This window comes from Chiloscyllium plagiosum, unplaced genomic scaffold (assembly GCF_037043375.1).
Source record: "Chiloscyllium plagiosum isolate Xiang-an unplaced genomic scaffold, Cpla_swu_hap1 HiC_scaffold_29, whole genome shotgun sequence".
NCBI classification, from domain to species: domain Eukaryota; kingdom Metazoa; phylum Chordata; class Chondrichthyes; order Orectolobiformes; family Hemiscylliidae; genus Chiloscyllium; species Chiloscyllium plagiosum.
In genome coordinates this window covers 22,868,922-22,889,565 of record NW_028270167.1, presented here as the reverse complement: position 1 = coordinate 22,889,565, position 20,644 = coordinate 22,868,922, and the positions used below count along the sequence as shown (strand labels likewise).

General features: G+C 39.5%; 1 protein-coding gene across 2 annotated transcripts in view; it reads right to left on the bottom strand.

The window, feature by feature from the left end:
* Nucleotides 1-20,644, bottom strand: part of igsf9bb (immunoglobulin superfamily, member 9Bb) — a 651,679-nt gene that overhangs the window by 234,611 nt on the left and 396,424 nt on the right. For both annotated transcript variants that reach the window (XM_043676763.2, XM_043676764.2), the window contains exon 4: nucleotides 2,119-2,270. In XM_043676763.2, the coding sequence (XP_043532698.1) occupies nucleotides 2,119-2,270 (152 nt within the window). The remainder of the gene's footprint in view (nucleotides 1-2,118; nucleotides 2,271-20,644) is intronic.

Sequence of the window (20,644 nt, the reverse complement as noted above, 5' to 3'; positions counted from 1 at the left end):
GCCAATCGCTTGCCATTGTCTTGTTAAAGCTTAGTGCTTATGCAATCTTGTTTCCAGAATCACTCTTGATGTAGGAGGATGTCAGCTGAAATAACCACCTTTAGATTAGACATTTTCTATTTCAGCCAACCAACAAAGTCATGGTCCCATACAATAACACAGATGTTATGAGCTTGATTTTCAATTCAGGGTCAGGAACCTGATCTCCAGGCCATTTCTGGGTCCTGACCATGCCAATATCTGCACTGCTGACGTGATGCTATCTTCAAGCTCAGTCAATTGTGTTGAAAGTGAGCTTGATGCACAGGTAGTGACGTTAAGCATGTCCAGGATCTGGCTCCTAAGTACAAAATCCAAATGCAAACAGCAGCCATGATTGGACCTGCTACTCTTGTGCAACATAGTGGAGGCATGACATCAAATCTAGCACACTTATATTGCAGAGAAATGGCAAATGACCAAAATAAGAGCCTCTCCAACACAACACTCTTTGTTGCCAAAACATTTTTTTTTGCCATCAATGTAGCTTGGTGCCTTCTTGCATGGCAAAGGACAGCTGTGTATTCACATGCACCAGAAGGTTTAGGTTTGTTGTACTTTTATTTCTTTCCAAATCAGTGTGATGTGCAAGTAACAGAGCGACTAGCTGCGCATGTTTCCAGGCATCTGCTGCCTTTGTTCTATTTGAGTCTGTGCGTTTGATTGGCACTGAAAACAATTTTTTGTCAAGTTGCTGTAGTACATCTTAGAGATGATATATTCGGCAGCCACTGTATGCAGACAAAGTGAATGTTGATTGTGTTGGTTAAGATACTAAGCTGGACTGCTTTCCTATGAATGTGGAGATTCTTGGGTATTGTGGGAGTTTCCAGCTAATGGGAGGAGATTCCATCACACCTCTGGCCTCTGCCTTGTATACTGTGGACTGGCTTTGTGGGGGATCAAGAGGCGAATTACTCGCTGTAGAACACCAATGTCAGACCTGCTCCTGAAGCCACAGTACTCACTGTGCTATTACAGTTAAATTTCTGATTAACAATAACACTCAAGATGTTGAAGGTGACCAATTGAATGATAGCTTGAAGGTCAAGGGAAAATGGTTAGGTATTCTCTTCTTGGAGATGGTTGTCACTTGCTGAAGCCTGTGTGCAAAGATTTGAAAATTTATCAGTCCAAGCCTAAATATTGTCTTGGTTTTGCAGCATGTTGCAATGGCTGTTTCAATACCGAAACAGTTGTGAATATTATTGAACATTGCAATCATCAGCAATCAGAACTGAGATGATTGTAGTTATTGGGGATCAAACATTGTGTTACATTTGGATCAAGCCTGTGGGGAATTTTCTACTTGATGCACATTGACTTCTTTCTTGTGAGTTCTCCTTAATGTCAAACTGTGTAGGAATGGATATTTGAGCCATGATGCATTTTGCTACCGAGTGTCATGTTGTGGGATGACATCCACTGTCTTCCATGTGGTAAAATGGCAATCTCAGCTTATGGGAGGATTGTGCAGAGATGAGGAAAATCAGTTAGTTTCCTCAAAAGAAAAACAAGAAAGGGAAAGAAACTGATTATTGTTCCATATGAGAATAGTAAAAGGTGAACCTGTTCATTTAATTTGGATTGAATCTGCTATGTTAAAGTAAAACAAGGCTATTAGTTAAGGTGACTGAAATTTTAAAAACTGCTGCAAATAATGAGAGGTCAGGAAGGGTATGGCTGGGAAACATATTTCAGTGATGGTTGTTAGGTATGTCTTACATTCTACATAAGAGATATGCTTATTATATCATGCCTGTTACAGCATATGATCAGAGATTATTAAGGTCTCAGTCTCATTTTAAACTGGGGCCCACTTGCACCATGAGGTGCTGATGATACCTCTTTTTGTAACTAATTAGCTCAATGTTCATGAAAATTCTGAACTGCCAGAGACTGTAATGTACATTGATAGCGAATGCTAAAGAGAAAAAAAATCTATTGAATCTTTCAGCATCTGTAGTCTTATCAGGTACAATTACCCTGCTGGAGGCAAAAGACCACAACATGGCAGCAGATCAATGGTGCTCTTTGCAGTGATATCATATTTTAAACATGTTCCTTTTAATGTCTTACCGTGTATTTCCGAGAGTTCTCCAGCAATACTTTGTCCCGCAGCCAACTAACAACAGGTTTCGGGTTTCCAAATGCTGTGCATGTGAGAGTGATGCTACTTCCTTCCTTTGCTTCCACATAGGGTGAAGGAGTTTCCGTGAAAGTAGGGGGAGCTAAACAAAACAAAAATCCTCTTAAAATAGATTCAACATTTAGAACCAGTATCTTTAAATGCTTACAAATACCAGTGTGTAATCTTTCGCCCATTGTATCAGTTTGTATAGGTGTCCATAGAGGGATCACAAGTCCTTTGGTAATATCAACTTAATTTCTACACTGGTACAACCTTTTGCCAATGGGAGGCATGAGAAGCAAAGAACTTTTCTATACCTTAAATCCAATAGTTCAGCCAAAAAAAAACTCACAATGATAGAAATAACAGAATAAAATAAGGAATGACTGTCCATGGTAAGTAAGGGGAATGATAGGAGCAACAACTCAATAAATTGAGTAAATCTCAATAAATTGATCCAACTGAATATTTAACAAACTGTTCCAGTGATAGGGTTTGGTGGAGCTAATTACTTCAACTGTTGAGCACTGATGCAGATATGATGTTAAGGTTATACTGTCAACTGTGAATATGTAATCTATAATCTAAGGCCATGTTGAAATAAATATTCTCATGGTGTACAATCTTCCATAAACCCCTGTGATTAGGTAGCACCTCTATAACGTTCATTTTCCCATGTACAACTATGAACATGATGTGAAAATTCTGTAATGGTTGGACAGTCAAATTTAACACAATTCACTTGAACAAAATTTCTCTCAATCCTATCAAGTTATCGTCGTAAATAAATACTAAATCATAGAAAATGCATGAGAAATAAAGTATTGGATATTCCAATGTCATTTATATTGATCCAATCTTTTCCCCAATTCTTCAGGATCTTCTTCTCAGCCAATCATTTGGCATCAAGGATGATTTGCTTCCACACTGGTGCAATGAGTTTTGAGATGGCCAATAAATGCAACATGTTGATTCTGCACTGCGTGAACTGATGGATAGATTAGTTGTTTTGGATGACGCCTTTAAAACATTTTTGCTAGTCTTCTAGTAGTCTTCTGCTGTGATCTGTATGCGCTGGATTGAGCTCCAGATTCAAATACATGAATTTGGTGCCTTACTTGCTTCACTTCAGGATTGTCTCCCACAGTCCTGTCTAACTGGTAATGATTGTTAACCAAAGCAAATGAATCAACAGCAGAGCTAACAAGTTAGAACTATGTAGAATTCAAGCTTATTCTTCACAGAGACATCAAAGACTGAGATGGGCACAGTGGTGTATTACTATGTATTACTTTATTAAACTGGAACTGGTCAGATACAGTCATTGCCATCAAAGGTTAAGTGAAGTTAAACTGATTATCACAAAAGTAGGAGGATTCTTAATGGAACTTGACATAACATAATTCATCATGACTACTACATTAATTCAATTGTCATTTCTTCTCATCAACAGTGAGGGTCTTCCCTCAGTAACATGAATAGCTGTTATAATTAGTAACTAAGATTTAGTTCTGGCAAGTGTAAGTTAAAGGATGATTAGGTGATGTATATTTTTATTCATATATCTTTGCGTTCAGATGCCTCCACAGCCTGGCCTCTTTTCTGCAACTCCAACTCTACAAGCTGTCAAGACTCTAATCTCTAATTCTGATCTTTTGAACATTCCTGATCATAACTGACATAATTCATTGACTCTATTGACTACCATGTCTTCAGCTGCCTGGGCCCTAACCTCCAGAATTGATTCCATAAACCTCTCATTTTACTTTTCTCCTATGAAGAGACTGACTAAAGTATACATCTTTGACCAAGTTATGAGTTATGTGCCTGAACGTTTACCTCAGAAAATCAGACAATCATACAACTCCTACCAGTGCAGAAAGAGGCCAATCAGCCCATCAAGTCTGCACCAACCCTATAAAGAGCATTTCACCCAGACCCCTAACCTTGTATTTACCTTAGCCATTCACCTAACCTGAATATCATAAGATTGTTGGAGAAACTAGAACATCTGAAGGATGTCTAAGCAGACAAAGGGGAGAATGTGCAAACTCCACTCAGTCTTCCAAGGTATGTGGTTCGGCATCATATTTTATTGTGAAGTGCTTTGAACATTTTATTTGGTTAAATATGCTATTTAATAGGAGTTTTGCTGTTCTTTCTTAAGTATGGATTATAATGGCACCGAATCATACTCTTGAGGTGTTCTTTGGTGAGTTCTAAGATGTCTATGCAATGAATGGTTGACATCTTTCTTCAGCAGCCTTCTACATTTCTCTGGCATGTACTGCACATTTCTCTGTTGATTGTTACACTTCCCTTGATGCTTGAAAAATTGTACAGCTAACATGCTACATTAATAAATTCACTCTCAACTTCATGAAATCTCTTTGACAGCCTTTACTGAATCTTCCTGGTCTGTCCTTTGGCCTCCAGGTTAGCAGTATCTGACCTTAAGCCGCAATGTGAAGAATTCTGCTTCAATTGACTTAATCAAAGGCCAAACATACCTTTCCAGACTGCCACTCCAGTAACCTAACATGTCTTAGGTGCAACTGTCAGTCTAATTGAGCTTCAGTAAAATAGCTTACTATCAGTAGGACTCCCAGCCATAAGACTGTCAAGTACCTTGTTCTTATCTGAGGTAATTTGATCCAGAGTCATGATTCTTTGTTTAGTCCAGACAAACAGGTGATTTATATTATAAACTTTAGTTTTGTCAAAAAAACAAAAATAATTTTCATAGAATCCCTGCAGTCTGAAGGCAGGGCATTTGGCCTATCGAGTCCTTCCAAACAGCAAGCCATCCAGACCCACTCCATCCCTATAATGCTGCTTTTCCAATGGCTAATCCACCTAGCCTACACATCCCTGGACACTGTGGGCAAATTAGCATGGCCAATCAACCTAACCTGCACATCTTTGGACTGTGGGAAGAAAATGGAGCATGCAGAGGAAACTCACATAGACACTGGGAGAATGTGCAAAATCCACACATTCACCTGAGGGTAGAATTGAACCCAGGTAAGTGGGAAGACAATTTGAAAGGCTTTAAAATTGTCAAATCTTCAGATAACAAAGGCCTGTAAGAGGGCTCCAGTAACTGATTTGCTGAGACAAAACATGATTTTAAGGAGGCAGATCTAGGCAGTCTTGATAGTGGAGAAAGCTTAGCTGAGGGTGAAACAGCATTGAGATAAAGCCACTACACACAAATTTAGCAAAGCATTGCTGTTATGTTGTCTTACACCCTATTGAGTATCCAGAGTAGTGTGGATGTGCAGAGGGATCTTGGAGTCCAGGTACATAGATCCCTGAAAGTTGCCACCCAGGTGGCATACGGTGTGTTAGGTTTCATTTGTAGAAGGATTGAGTTCCGGAGCCGCAATATCATGTTGCAACTATACAAAACGCTGGTGTGGCCACACTTGGAATATTGTGTACAGTTCTGGTCCCCATATTTCAGGAAGAATGTGGAAGCATTGGAAAAGGTGTAGAGGAGATTTACCAGCTTGCTGCCTGGTCTGGAGGGAAGGTCTTATGAGGAAAGGCTGAGAGACTTGGGTCTGTTCTCATTGGAAAGAAGAAGGCTTGGAAAGAAGAAGGCTAGGAGGGGATTTGATAGAGACATACAAGATGATCAGAGGATTAGATAGGGTAAACAGTGAAAGTCTTTTTCCTAGGATGATGACATCAGCTTGTGCGAGGGGGCATAATTACAAATTGAGGGGTGATAGATTTAAGACAGATGTCAGAGGCAGGTTCTTTACGCAGAGAGTGGTAAGGGCGTGGAATGCCCTACCTGCCAATGTAGTCAACTCAGCCACATTAGGGAGATTTAAACAATCCTTAGATAAGCACATGGTTGATTTTGGGATTGTGTAGGGGGACGAGCTAAGAATAGTACACAGGTCGGTGCAATATCGAGAGCCGAAGGGCCTGTTCTACGCTGTATTGTTTTATGTTCTATGTTCTATGAGTAGTTCCTCTTGCAATATTAATTTTGAGCATTTGCTATTTGTCTTTGACACACTTAATTTGCAGTTCAGGTTTATTCTGATCATTTAATCTTTGGATTCTAATTAATCTGAAATCTGTTTCGCCTTTTGCGATCTTGCTTCGACAACTGACTGTGGAAATGTCTGCTTGATTTTATCCCAAGCTATATTATTAGTTTTGTAACCAACTGAAAGTCAAAACCAATGTTGAATTTTGCATCTAACACCTTCAAATCGGAAAATTAATGAGAAGTTGATATTACAATCAAATACTTACATCAATTGCCTAATCTAGTTAAAATAAATTGGTCAATCCTTCTGATAATAATGTCAATGCAATTTAATATGAATAATTAAAGTTTTGTACATACTTAGCTGCATAATGTAAATTTAAAAAGATTGATGTTACATGGGAAGAATATCTGCTGTAATAATGTTCCTACTTGTTTCCTAATCTCAAATTCACAATTTCTAATTTTAACAGCACGTGCTTAGAAAATTATGAACTGTTCCAATCAATGTGAATAATGTTTTTCTCAAATCTATTACAAGTAAAAAGGAATGGAAATTAAACCTGCAGGTGGAAGTTCACATATTATCACTAACTCTTAAATAAACAGAAATCTTAAATCTACAGAAAATAATTGGCATTTTTGTCATAGTGTCTAAAATCATGAAAATTAATTAACAACAATACCTGTTCGTAAGTAAAATATCAATTTACCAATGCTATAATGAAATAAAATGTTATAGTTTAAATCTCTAGGTGTCGGTATTTGCATTGTTAACATTGTTCTCTAAGAACATGAAGAGAAAAAAAGCTGCACTTTTCTCCCATCAGAATAGTAATTTGTGGTTCAACTTAAATTACTGAAAGAAATTCTTGAAAAAAAATCCTTACATTGTTTATTGCCAAATGCTGTTAAATATTTGATTTGAGCTACTTTTACTGAAAGAGTCCATTACAGGAAATTTCCATGAACAGTTAAGATATTTGAGTGAATGTCCAGTCTGCATAGGATCATGGGATGTCTTGTGCCAATACGGACAGAAATTGGGAGGCAAAGTCTTCATTGTCACTATTTCAGCATACATATAGAATCATAGGATCCCTACAGTGTGGAAAGAGGTCCCTCAGCCCATCAAGTCTGCTGTGACCCTCTGCAGATCATTGAGGTCAGATCCAGCTCCCCCACCCTATCCACATAATCTTGTATTTACCATGGGTAATCCATCTAACCTGCACATCTTTGGACATGCAGAACTTGACAGAAACCCACACAAACACAGGGAGATTGCCCACAGGGATCCTTTGGAATTCCCAATATAGCAGACTCAGAAGGAATTGTTTGGGAAATTGTATTTTCCACCAGGGAATTCCCTTACATGTTGAACCCTCTGAAAGTCACTATTTAAATTAAAGACGTTGGATGGTTCTGATAAAATTCAAGTAAAGTAGTTGCTCAGAAAAAAATAGATGATTCAATATGTAGACTAATTAATGATAACTATTAAGCAGACTTCAACATTCCCTCACCTCTTCTTACTTCACATCACCTCCCTCCCAGACCACTAAGTAGGGCTTTTGATCAGTCAAATTCCACATTGGAATCAGAATCATGCTCTGAGGTATTACCTTTTCTTTCCATCTTTATTTTTAAGGTTTTATATGGTCAACTAATGTTGTCTAGATTCCATATCACTTTGGGAGTTCAAGTTTATTTCTTACTTCAATTTCCTTTTCCATTCTTACTCCATGTATTTCTTTGTGTCATTTCCATCTTTCTTCATTTCTCTTCTGCCTCAAGTCTTTTAACTTCAAACAATATCTGACCTAATTCCAGCTACAGCATTTCAATTTCAAGTTTCCCTTCTTCAACTCTAAATTTTGGATAATTACATGAAACATCTCCTCATTAAGAAATCCTAAATTTATTTTGACCTTCAATGTATCCCTTAATTCTTTCAATTAACTTGAGTCAAATATTTCAAATAATCCATTGTTATATCTTCAACTCCCAGAAAACTCGTAGCAACATTCAAAGCCATCTTCAAATTTTGTGCAATGAACATGACTGAAACACAGCTGTTTTACATCCAGAAGATCCATGTACCAGTTACTTTCAAAAGAAAGACACAGATCTACCTTAAATGCATTGAATTTGAATCTCACAAGAACCCCCATTTGTTGTGATCCCAGCAAATGTTACAGCTGAACAAGTCCGATTGCAGACTGGCTTCACAGTTTTTTAAAAAATTGAACATAAGCACATCATGCTGAAGATTTGGTTACCACACTGAAACAGAGGCATTTAACATAAATTAAATGAAGATAAAATGGAACAAACCAAATTATTTGCAAATAATTCATGAAATATTTCAAAAACATAGCAAAATAGATTCCTGTCTAACTCAACACCATCTATTCACAGTACTCAAACACCAGACAGAGACTTCCCTTCTGTATTACATCTATAGTTTAATGTAACTACTTCTTTCTAATCCTAGTCTTTAGAACTTGATAGCCTTTTCCTTCATTATTCACACAACTGATCTTAAACATTCCTAGTTTCACATACATTCTTTGTGTTCCTAGCCAATCACTTCTGGTCTGGAATTTTCAATTTAAAACCCTTACACTCAGGTAACCCACTCCCTTATTGTTCTGGATTAACTAACTTCGCCAGGATATACAGTTCTTACATCCCAGCCCAGTTTTCTGCCAACTGCCCCAAAACTGTGTATTTTCCCTATGCCAAAAGGATTTTTTGATTCCTCTAAACCAAAAGGAAGATATTTACTTTCACTGTCTGTTGTCTCTCATCGTAGAATTCATAAAATATATACACATTCCCGCTGTCAGAATCAGTCCGATGCTCTTTGACATCTGTGATTTAAAATCATGAATCCACAAATACCGACAAGTTAATTATTAAAACATTTCCTACAAATGGACCAAAACCTATGTGTCACTAGTTCAAAATCCAACTACTGAAATAATGATACTAATATTACCTTACAATACATGATAACATTGAACGGTTTGCAATGAAGCCTGTAATCCAATCTCAAAAATGGCTTCCTCTGCCCTCTTCCCAATTACAGCATAAAAAAGGCATTAACTTTACTCCATGTATAAATTTTAATTGGCTAACCTCGATCCTAACCCCGTTCATCCTAGAAGTACATGAATCGTTTAATATACTGATATCAGTTACATCTTTCTGGGACATCAGGAGACTGAAAGTCGACGCATGGTAAATGGAGACTGCTGCCACTTTTTCTGAGGATAATTACCTTCTCAATAAGAGAATTTAAGCCTTCTTTTGAGCATTAGAACATAGAACATAGAACATTACAGTGCAGTACAGGCCCTTCAGCCCTAGATGTTGTGCCAACCTGTGAAACCAATCTGAAATCCACCTAACCTGCACTATTCCATTCTCGTCCATATGCCTATCCAATGACCGTTTAAATGCCCTTAAAGTTGGCGAGTCTACTACTGTTGCAGGCAGGATGTTTCACGCCCCTACTACTCTCTGAGTAAAGAAACTACCTCTGACGTCTGTTCTATATCTATCACCCCTCAATTTAAAGCTATGTTCCCTCATGCTTGCCATCGCCATTCAAGGAAAAAGGTTCTCTTGTCCACCCTATCTACCCCTCTGATTATCTTATATGTCTCAATTAAGTCACTTCCCAATCTTCTTCTCTCTCACAAAAACAGCCCCAAGTCCCTCAGCCTTTCCTTGTAAGACCTTCCCTCCATACCAGGCAACATCCCAGTAAAGCTCCACTGAATCCTTTCCAAAGCTTCCAAGTCCTCCCTATAATGCGGTGACCAGAGCTGTACACAATAATCCAAATGTGGCCACACCAGAGTTTTGTATAGCTGCAACATGAATCTCTCAGGTTAAAACTCAGCAGGTTAAGTTGGTGAAAGCAAGTCAGCAGCTCGCTTGGCATTTTGCATCAATTTTATTTCCATAGTCTTAATAATGTGGGAAGGGTGTGGATCAAAATGCAGACTCTTTATAGAATATCTAAATCTTCCCTTTTAGGTTTTAAGTAAACGTGTATATTTTTAAAACAAGCATCCAAGCAATTGTCTGACATGAGGTATCTAAACATTTTGAACATTTCCCAGGATTGATTAGGAAAAGAAAAGGGGCAAGCTATTTTTAGGCAATACTGCCTTTGTATTATTGTCAAACCTCACTATTTCCACAAACTACACTCTTGCTTTAATGTAGCAGTGTATTCAATTGCTTTGAGATGTCCCAAAGTGCATTGTATATGATGAATTACTCTGAAACGCAGAGACTGTCGTCACATAGAGTAAAATTACAAACTACATGGGACAATCATAATATGGATAGAGCAGCGGATTTTCCTGTAATTCCTTCCAAAAATAACCAGATAATGTTATTGTGTTACATTACAAATCCAATATTCCTTCAGACTCTTTGTCATAAGATCAATATAGTTTCAGGTCATATGTCACAAGCATTTTCAAACAGGAATGGAAACACAGTATTGTTACAATAAGAGAAATAATTGCAAAGACAATTCAAACCCAGCTCATTGATTTCATGGAACTGGTTCTCATTTTTAAATTCCATGTTCTGTGTCTCTCTCTAAATGATGTCTTCCACTTGTTTCTCCTGCTGTGCAGACTGATGGATGTTTCCTCACCATTTCAATCCCCTTTTAAATCACACTGCCCAGCCACTTCTTGTATAAATATCATGGCCAGGTTCTTGTTGCTTTTGACAGATGAGGATTGGAAACTAGAGTAGTGTAGATGAATGAACATTTATTAACTATTTAAATGATTTACAGAGGCATTGTTCAGCAAGATTCCATTCAAATCTTATGGCTTCAGCTCCTAGTTCCAGGTTATGCCTTGGGGATGTCAGATTAGATTAGATTAGATTACTTACAGTGTGGAAACAGGCCCTTCGGCCCAACAAGTCCACACTGACCCGCCGAAGCACAACCCACACAGACCCATTCCCCTACATTTACCTCTTCACCTAACACTACGGGCAATTTAGCATGGCCAATTCACCTAACCTGCACATTTTTGGATTGTGAGAGGAAACCGGAAACCCACGCAGACATGGGGAGAATGTGCAAACTCCACACAGAGAGTCGCCAGAGGCGGGAATTGAACCCGGGTCTCTGGCGCTGTGAGGCAGCAGTGCTAACCACTGTGCCGCCCACCAGATGATGCAGTCTAGTTATTAGCATGTAGCTATTAATCTCATGTATGACACCTCATCTGAAATCTTTCAATATACCCCATAAACTATTTAGATCTTCTTCCAACTCCCTTGCCCAAAGTTTTTTTTCACTAAAGTCATCAATTTCTAACAGTGCTCTCATTTATTTTTAAGAAGTGAGGGTTGCATTCTCTTGTCCTGAGAAATATAGAAAATATCTATTTATATTTATGGACCATGAGAAAACTGGAAGGTATGAAACTGTTTCATCACTATCAGATGATTTTAATCTGAACAGAAAATCTTCATCTATCTGTAGCACATTAGCAGCACTCTGGTGAGCTAGATTGAGTCAGAATCGATGGATTGGCAACAACAGACTTATATGTCTCCTCAGATAAGAAATAAAATGGTTTTGCCTGTAAGCTTCAGCCTGTCTCGTGAATTGCATTGTACTGATTTTGTAAATGTATGGTCTTATTTTGACTGCGAAAAATCTGATTCAGCTCTATCTAGCACCCCTGGTACAGTACGGTCTTTTATGAGTTCATTTCTCAATGTTCCCCATTCAAAGTATTAGTGAGGCAGAAAAGGAAATTTATAAAAAAATCAAAACTCTCCCCTAAGCTCCTGACTGCACCAAATTAACTTTACCAGATTTAGCATTTAAACTAAAATGAGAATCAAAAGCTTCACTGTCTTCTTCATATTTGATGGAGTTTTCTGTGATCTCATGTTTAACTGGAATGAGGTCTGATTGCACACAGCAATAACTAATCTACTCCTTCTCAGGCCGCTGTGAGAGTCCAGAGGTGGCCTGCCAATGATTGATATGGCATTGCCAATTAATCCAATGCATGGCTTTGTCTTTTGATTTGATTTGATTTATTATTGTCGCATGCACTGAGGTAGAGTGAAAAGTTTTGTTTTCCATGCAATACAGGCAGATCATACATACAAAGTGCATTACGGTAATAGAACAGAGGGAGGAATACAATGTTATGGCTGCAGAAAAGATGCACAATGAGTGAAGTCAACATTAAATTCAAAATTTGAGAGGTCCATTCATAAGTCTAATAACAGTAGAGAATAAGCCGTTCTCGAACCTGTTGGCATGTGTGTTTAAGCTTTTGTATTTGCTGCCTGACAGAATAAGTCGGAAGAGATTATTACTGGGATGAAGAGATCTTTGATTATGTTGGTTACCTTTCTGAGGCAGTGAGAAGTGTAGATGGACTCAAGAGATAGAAGGTTGGCTTGGGTGATGGACTGGGCTGTGTTCACAGTGTTCACAGCTGTCCGTAGTTTCTTATGGTCCGGGCCAGAGCAGTTGTTGTACCAAGCCGTGATGCATATGGACAGAATGCTTTCTGTGGTGAATCTTTAAAAAATGTTAAGAGTCTGAACCGACATGCTGGATTTCCTTCGTCTTTTGAGGAAGTAGAGACATTGTTGTCCTTTCTTAACCATCATATCAATGTGGATGGATCAGACAGATTGTTGGTGATTGCCGCTCTTAGGAGCTTGACATTCTCAACCATTTGCACCTCAACTACATTGATGTAGGCAGGGGCGTGCCTTCCACCTTACTTCCTGAAATCAATGACCAATGCTATTGTTTTGCTGCCATTAAGTAAGAGATTGTTACCTTAACACCACACCACTAAGCACTCTATTACTTTCCTGGCTTCTGTATGGTCATTGTTTGAGATCTGGCCGACAGTGACAGTGTCATCAGCGAACTTATCCAGGCCTTTTACGTACCTTCCATCAAAACTCTTGTGAAAGGCCCCTCAAATATTGGAATAGGTGCAGGTTTTATTACTGCCTGTGGTTTTCTGATTAGCTGACATGTATGACACGTCTGGCAAAACTCAACTACATCCTTGTGTAGTCCAGGCCAGTAAAAACGTCTTTGTATTTTAGAGTGTGTTTTCCTCCAAGTGGTTGCCCATGCACTGCTCACAGCACCTCCTTTCCATGCCCTACTGGCAAAACAATCTGATAAACTTCTGCCCATTTCTCATCTGCTTCAATGTAAGATGGTCTCCATTTCCTCATTAGGACATCATTTGTTAAGTAATAACACACAGGAATGCATTCACTCTTCTTCTTCGTATATAATGATACTTGGTTTGATACAACTGTTTTCAGTTTTCATCTTTCTACTCAATAAGCATAGTAGAGCTAAAGTTACTTGCATGTTTACCTATTTGCTCCTGTTCTGTCCCACTTATCTGTTCAAAAAGAGCCTCTGATAATACTTATTCAGTTTCTTTATCTGTACCTTTTGATCTCTCCTGCTTCAGCTTGTGCCTCTGTGACCTCGTTAAGAATCAATCTGGGAAAATTTCCAAATAAGACTCCTGCCATGCTTCAGTTGCCCGAGTCTCCACTGGCTTTTCAACTAGGGTAGGCAGCACACCTACCGATGAATCAGCTATTTAAGTTGCAAGGGCAAATTGTATTCCCGGAGCTGAGAGTTTGTCCAATACTCCCACCACAAATTCTCCACTCTTCTCTAGACTCTCCAGCCTCACTTTATATAATTGAGCACTTTTTGTCTCACCATGGATTCCTAATATCAGTACCTTTTCTGGTAATAGTTTTTCAGGAGCACATATCTCCTCATCCTTCAGCATTACAGACTGAAAGGATCCTGTGTCCCTTAATATTGTAACCTCTTTACCTGCTACCTCTGGTCTATGTGAATAAACTTTACCCTTGCAGGTGTTTTTTAGCGGATCTGGCACTTCCTCCTTAATCAACCTCTGATTCAGCTTTCGAGCTTTCATTGGGCTTTCTGTTACTATCCTGGGCTTATGCCCGAAACGTCGATTCTCCTGTTCCTTGGATGCTGCCTGACCTCCTGCGCTTTTCCAGCAACACATTTTCAGCTCGTTTCTGTTACTATGCCAACAAAACTTCCAGGCTTATCCTGGCTTTCTCCTAGCCCACCAACACTGACTTAATGTGGCCCACTTTATTACAATGAAAACACTGGAGCTTTTAAACTTCTTTATCCCCCTCGAGGGTTTTGGTTTTATCCTGTGGTAAGTTCTTCTTATGATCTTCACTGAGATCTACCTTTTGTTTTCCACGTGACGATTTCTCTTTGCCCCAATTTCTATCCCTCATGGACTGAAATTGATTCTGGAAGCTAAACCGTGTTTTATGGACCAGCTCATAATCACCAGCCACTTCAGTTGCTAACCTTGTCGTTTTAACTCTCTGCTCTTCCACATGAGTTCATGCTGCTTCAGGCAGTGAATCTTTGAATTGGTCCAAAATAATTGTCTGTCTAAGAGCATCATAGGTTTGCTCTAATTTTATCCCTCTATCAAAATTACTCGGTTTGATCCTTTCAAACTGAATACAGGTTTGACCAGGCTCCCTCTTTCGATTCTTGAAACGTTATCTATCAGCTTCTCGTACAAACTCATATCCACTTAAAATGGATTTTTTCAGGAGATAGCTCCTCTGATAGGGATGCAAAGACCTCACTTGCCCTACCTACAAGTTTTGTTTGGATCAACAAAACCCACATTGCCACTGGCCACTGCATTTGTTTAGCCACTTCTTCAAATTAGATGAAAAAGGCTTCCACATCCTTCTCATCAAATTTAGGCAATGCTTGAACATACTTGAACAGTTTCTCACTGGGTTTCTGACTACCAGGGGCTTGCTCAACCTCACTCTCTCCCTCACTCAGCCTACCTTCAGCCTTTATCTCCAGCCTTTTAAGCAGACCTTTCTTTTTCAGTGCCAATTTCTGAAGTTCAAATCCTCTTTGTTTCTCTCTCCTCTGTTGCTCTCTGTTTTTCTTTCTTTGCTTTTAATCATAACTCAAACTGTTTCAATGCTGCTGCCCTTTTCTTATCTCTCGCCTCTAACTCAATCCATTTCTTTTGCAATTGAATTCTTGCCATCTTTATAGATCCTGATGGTGTTTTGAGCAAGTTTAAATGCTAAGCTCCTGCTGTAATTATCTCTCCTTTCCTCACAGAAGGAGGCAGCTCCATCCCCAGTTTGTCTGGGGCTAAGGCTTTTGTCAGTGTTTTGTGGGTTTCCAGTCAGTTGCCATCAAACTCCAGCAATGAGTGCTCAAATTATTGCTGTGGCTGTTTTCTCCACTGTATTCTGATGGGCTGATGGGTTTTCACTTCCTGTCTTTGTAATCATTGGCTAAGATTTTTCATAAATGGCTCACAGGTCACTTACCAGTACTGTCACAATGTATAAATAACACAAATGGGTTTTGGATGTGTCACAGATTGAGGACTGTGAATTGTATGAGTATAAATTAATCAATAATAATTAGAATTTTCACGAGATGCCGAAGTGTGATTCAACAGGACTCCACTAGATCTTTCTTCACAGGACCTAGTTCGATTAGGAGGACTGCAGATACTGGAGATCAGAGTTGAGGAATGTGGTGCTGGAAAAGCACAGCAGGTCAGGCAGCATCCAAGGAGCAGGAGAATCGATGTTTTGGATGTCATGAACTAGGCCAGACAATTCAAAACACTCTTAAGCAGGCAGCCCAGACCATAAGTTTGCAATTTGTTTCGGTAAGTGCACAGTGAAAATTACCCGGAGTAAGTTAGGTGGGTTAACTACCAGGTGTTAAAACAGACAAAATTTATTCACAAAATTATGGAATGAACACAAAGAACAGAATATCAAATACCCACAAAACTCAGACTATCCCAAACTAGACTGAATTATGCCGTTCCGAATGTACACAATAGTCCCAATAAAGAAACCCCTTAAACACAGAGCAAAATTGAAATGAAGACTTACAGGTTGAAATTAGCAGGGCAGAAGGAGAGAGAGTTTAGCAGCCTGCTTCCACACAGCTCCATAGCTGAACTCTCTACTTAAAAGTTCTGAACTCTTAACTGCTCAGCTCGAAAGCTGGCCATGTCCCCTTGACTTATACAGGTAACTTCTAAAAACATAAAGACTTTGACCTAAAGTCTCATCTGTTTATGGATAACAGAAAGTCCTTTCATCTCTGTACCAAACCCAGCTATTTCAGAGCCTGGAGTGTTTTATGATACCTCTGAAAAAAATCAAGTGCACAGTGTCCTTGAGAAAAGGAACAGCTTTTAGGAAAAAGGACCAGCTTTGTGACACGGGTATAAGCCCTTCATCAGGAATGAGGATTGTGGGCCAAGGGGGCAGAGAGGAAAAGGGGAGGGGGGGTAAGGCTAAATGGAAGGTAGCTGGGAAATCGATAAAGGTGGGGGTACCTTCCACCAGTCCCATCCCCTCCCATTTATATCTCAGTCCCCTTGGCCCACAAGCCTCATTCATGATAAAGGGCTTATGCCCGAAACGTTGAATCTCCTGGTCCTCGGATGTTGCCTGACCACCTGCGCTTTTCCAGCACCACAAGTCCAGTTCGATGTACTCTAACATCATTTGATATCTTTGATGATTCAGGTTGGTTATCACATCTAGCTAGTAATCGCAAATACCACACTTCTCACCGCCATTTAAAATCTTGTCCAATTAACTGAGCTTTGGAGAGGCTTCTATTTCTCAGCATCTTTCATTGTAAATTGCTATGCTCATTGTCTCCTCCTTCAAAAGTGTTTTCGTGCATGAAGACATTTTTCAAATTATTTTTATACCAACATAGGGAATAATCTTTCCATTTAAAAATAACAATAAAGGTTTTTATTTACTTTGTGATTTTAATGGAGAAGTCAAATTCAATCATTGCACATAATGAGATTGGGGGTAGAATGTGAGGAAATTGGTACAGGAGTTTAAATTGAGGAAGGAGGGAATTCACAGTTGAACATTGCTTTGTTATTGACCTGGAACTATCTTTTATAAAGTCTTACAAAGTTGCTCAATGCTTGCAGCATTTATTTAAGAAACTTCCATTCTTGATCCAAAGAGTAATTAAGTTAGCACAATCTTGTGGTGCTCCTTTTGTTAAAAAAATATACAATGTACTTTCAATTCTGTTTTCTGTACAATCATGCCTGAAAGCTTTTTAAAGCTTAAATGCTGCTGACAATGGATTGCAGCTTGCAAAACATGTGAAATAAAGTAATGCTTAATTCAGTAAAAATGGGAAATAAAACCTGCAGAGTATCGCTTTTAGAGAGGAAGGAAGAATGATCCTTACTAAAACCTGTTTCAATGCTGGTGATTCCAAAGAAAGATACATTTTGAAGAATTCTGCCCTTGAATTTCAAAGCCAGCGAGTTCCTGTTTTGAGACCAATCCAGGAAACATTGTAACCAGCAGCAGAGTAGGTCAGCATGAAAACTAGGCCCTGTTGCCACAGTAAGAGTACCATCTTCTGCAATGTAAATGTCCTGCAGCCACCTGGACAGCTACTGAGAGAAGATCAGTCTTTAAGGCAATTGTGGGCTAGACTGTCAGGTGAGTGATAGTGTAGGGTGGCAGATATTCAGTTGGCAGGTGAGCGTCTTGGGTAGGTTGCGGGGTCAGGTTTGGGGGGAAGAAAAAAATGTCCAGTTGGCCATGTGTTTTGCATCAGGGGAGTATGAAGGGGTCTTCTTTGGGTTAAGGGCTGTCAGGTTTGTGGGTTTGGCAGGGTCAGGTTGTTGAATGGAGAAGGTACCAGCTCAACAGGTAAGGGGTCCAAATGGCAGGGGGGTGGGGGGCAGTGGTTAGTAGGTGTCAGGGATAAGAGGTGAATTGGGGGTCAGTTTAATAGTTACCCAAGATCTGGAGTAACTTTTTAATCTTCTAACATTTCCTGGGTAACTATTAAGGTTAAATGAGTCAGAATGCTCTGAAATCTCAGATTGTAACTCAGTGTAGGGGACTTCGTTTGGATCGTTCCAGACACTGGGCATTTGTGGTAAGGAAATTTCAATGTCCCACGCAATTTGTGTAGCGTTAGCTGCATTGCGATTGCTTCAGGGTGCTGGTACACTGCTGCAATCTTGCTCTGGATATTACGATTACTGGACCACCAAGTGCTCATTAAGGATCAACGCAAAACTATGCTTCCTAATTATTGTACTTGGCATCATTGCCAGTATATGAAGTTTAGACAAAGTTCACTTGACAAAAAATCTTCGAGTTCAGATCAGTAAAGAGCAAATGGGAAATATAAAAGCAAGAAAGAATGGTGGGAGGAAATTGAGAAAGAGCCACAAACAGTGAAAAGAGAATGACAAAATTTGGATTGTTTGGAAAAAATCAAAAGGGATGAGTTCGGAATGAAGGAAAGAAATGACAGCGAGAGAGACAGGAAAGAACAAATCTGAGGAGTGAATGTACGGGACAACATTATAGTGAATGACAAGTAATATAAGAGAGGTTGTAAGAAATGGAATGTGATCATTGGGAAAAACATGAAGTGGAGAGAAAAAGAATGGAGAGAAAATCCCCGACAGCCCGAATGCAAAGTTCCTCCCTCCCCAGCCCCAAGGAAATGTGCTTAACCCTGGAACGGGGCAGGCAACACAGACTTCTTGATTCACACTTATGGCTGCAGAGAGCCACCTACCTTCCTAATGTGAGAGGTAGAGAAACTGAGAAAGAGCAAAACAAGTTTGAAGTAAATAGAGTGAGAACTCTGCTTCACAATTTATTCACTCTTTGTAATGCAAGATAAGACCATTTAAATAAAATAGTCTGGCTCTCCATTTTCTCTTTACCCCTCATGGTTATTAACAATGTGACCAGCTGAATGACGCTGCTTGTGGACCTGAATTTGTTTGAAATCAGTTAACTTCTTAAGATTGTAAGGACTGAGTTGCACTACTAAACAATATGGTTGACTCTCAAATGTCCTCTGAAATGGTCTAGCAAGCTACTTAGTTACATCAATCTCTACGGATCTCAATAAAGAAATGAAACCAGATGGATCAAACAGCATCAACTGAGGCACCAGAAGAGACAATTGAGCTGCAGCAGTTCAAGAAGGTGGTTCATTACCACCTTCTCCAAGGGCAACTGGGGAGAAGCAATAAATGCTGGCCAGCCAGCAACGCCCATCTCCCAAACAAAAGTGACATTACCATTTCATCAGTGTCTTTGGCAACTGATGCATTTCTATTTGATGCTTGTAGTAATGGCAAATAGACTGGTATTGTAAATGATGGGGAATATAGTTGGAAACAGATTTGAACAATTCTTACAACTGGAATGAAGTACAATAGGATTTATAGTAAGAATATCAGTGGTAACATAGAACATTAGAGTCTGTATCTTGTGAGTAGCATGAACCAGTTAAAGATAAATGGGTTAATGCTGATTATATAGAAATGTCTCTGATCATTTTATAAGTTTTAGCCATTTTTCAATTTGGTATACAGTCAGTTCTTCCATAATGCGATGGCTGTGTTCTTGTGCAACCCCACATTATAGAAAAATCGCACTTTAGAAACAACCCTTAAAGTGTTGGCAATGTAATTGCGTTACAGCCAGCACTTGTTTCACAAGTTTGTGCTTTAGAAACAGCATCCCCAATTTGTCAATCGCATTGCAGCACATTCGCAATATAGCATAATGACCTGTAATTGGTATTTGATCTTTGAAAGGTTTACACTGTTTGAATAAATATGATTACGGATAGTTATATATAATATATATAAGGAGGCAGTGGCAGAGTATCCAGTAATCCAGAATCCCAGGGGGCAACACAGTGGCTCAGTGGTCAGCACTGCTGTCCCACAGTGCCAGGACCCAGCTTTGATGTCACCCACAGGCTACTGTCTGTGTGAAGTTTGCACACTCTCCCTGTGTCTGCATGGGTTTCCTCCGGGTGCTTTGGTTTCCTCCCACGGTCCAAAGATGTGCAGGTTAGGTGACTTGGCCATGCTAAATTGCCCGTAGAGCACAGCAATTCAGGCAGCATCCGAGGACAGGCAAAATCGACGTTTCGGGCAAAAGCCCTTCATCAGGAATAAAGGCAGAGAGCCTGAAGCGTGGAGAGATAAGCTAGAGGAGGGTGGGGGTGGGGAGAGAGTGGATACCGAGTTTGTTTCAGGACATGGTTGAAGAGCTTCAGGGCTGAGGAAATGACCTGGGAGTTGCAGTGAGAGAGAGACTCCCTGAGATTCTTGTAGAGAGAGGAGGAAAACTTCTTCAAGGCAGGCATCCTTGCAAGAGGATTCGCAGTAGGGTTAAAATCAACGAGGTATTGTTTTTACCTCGTTGATTTTAACCCTACTGCGAATCCTCTTGCAAGGATGCCTGCCTTGAAGAAGTTTTCCTCCTCTCTCTACAAGAATCTCAGGGAGTCTCTCTCT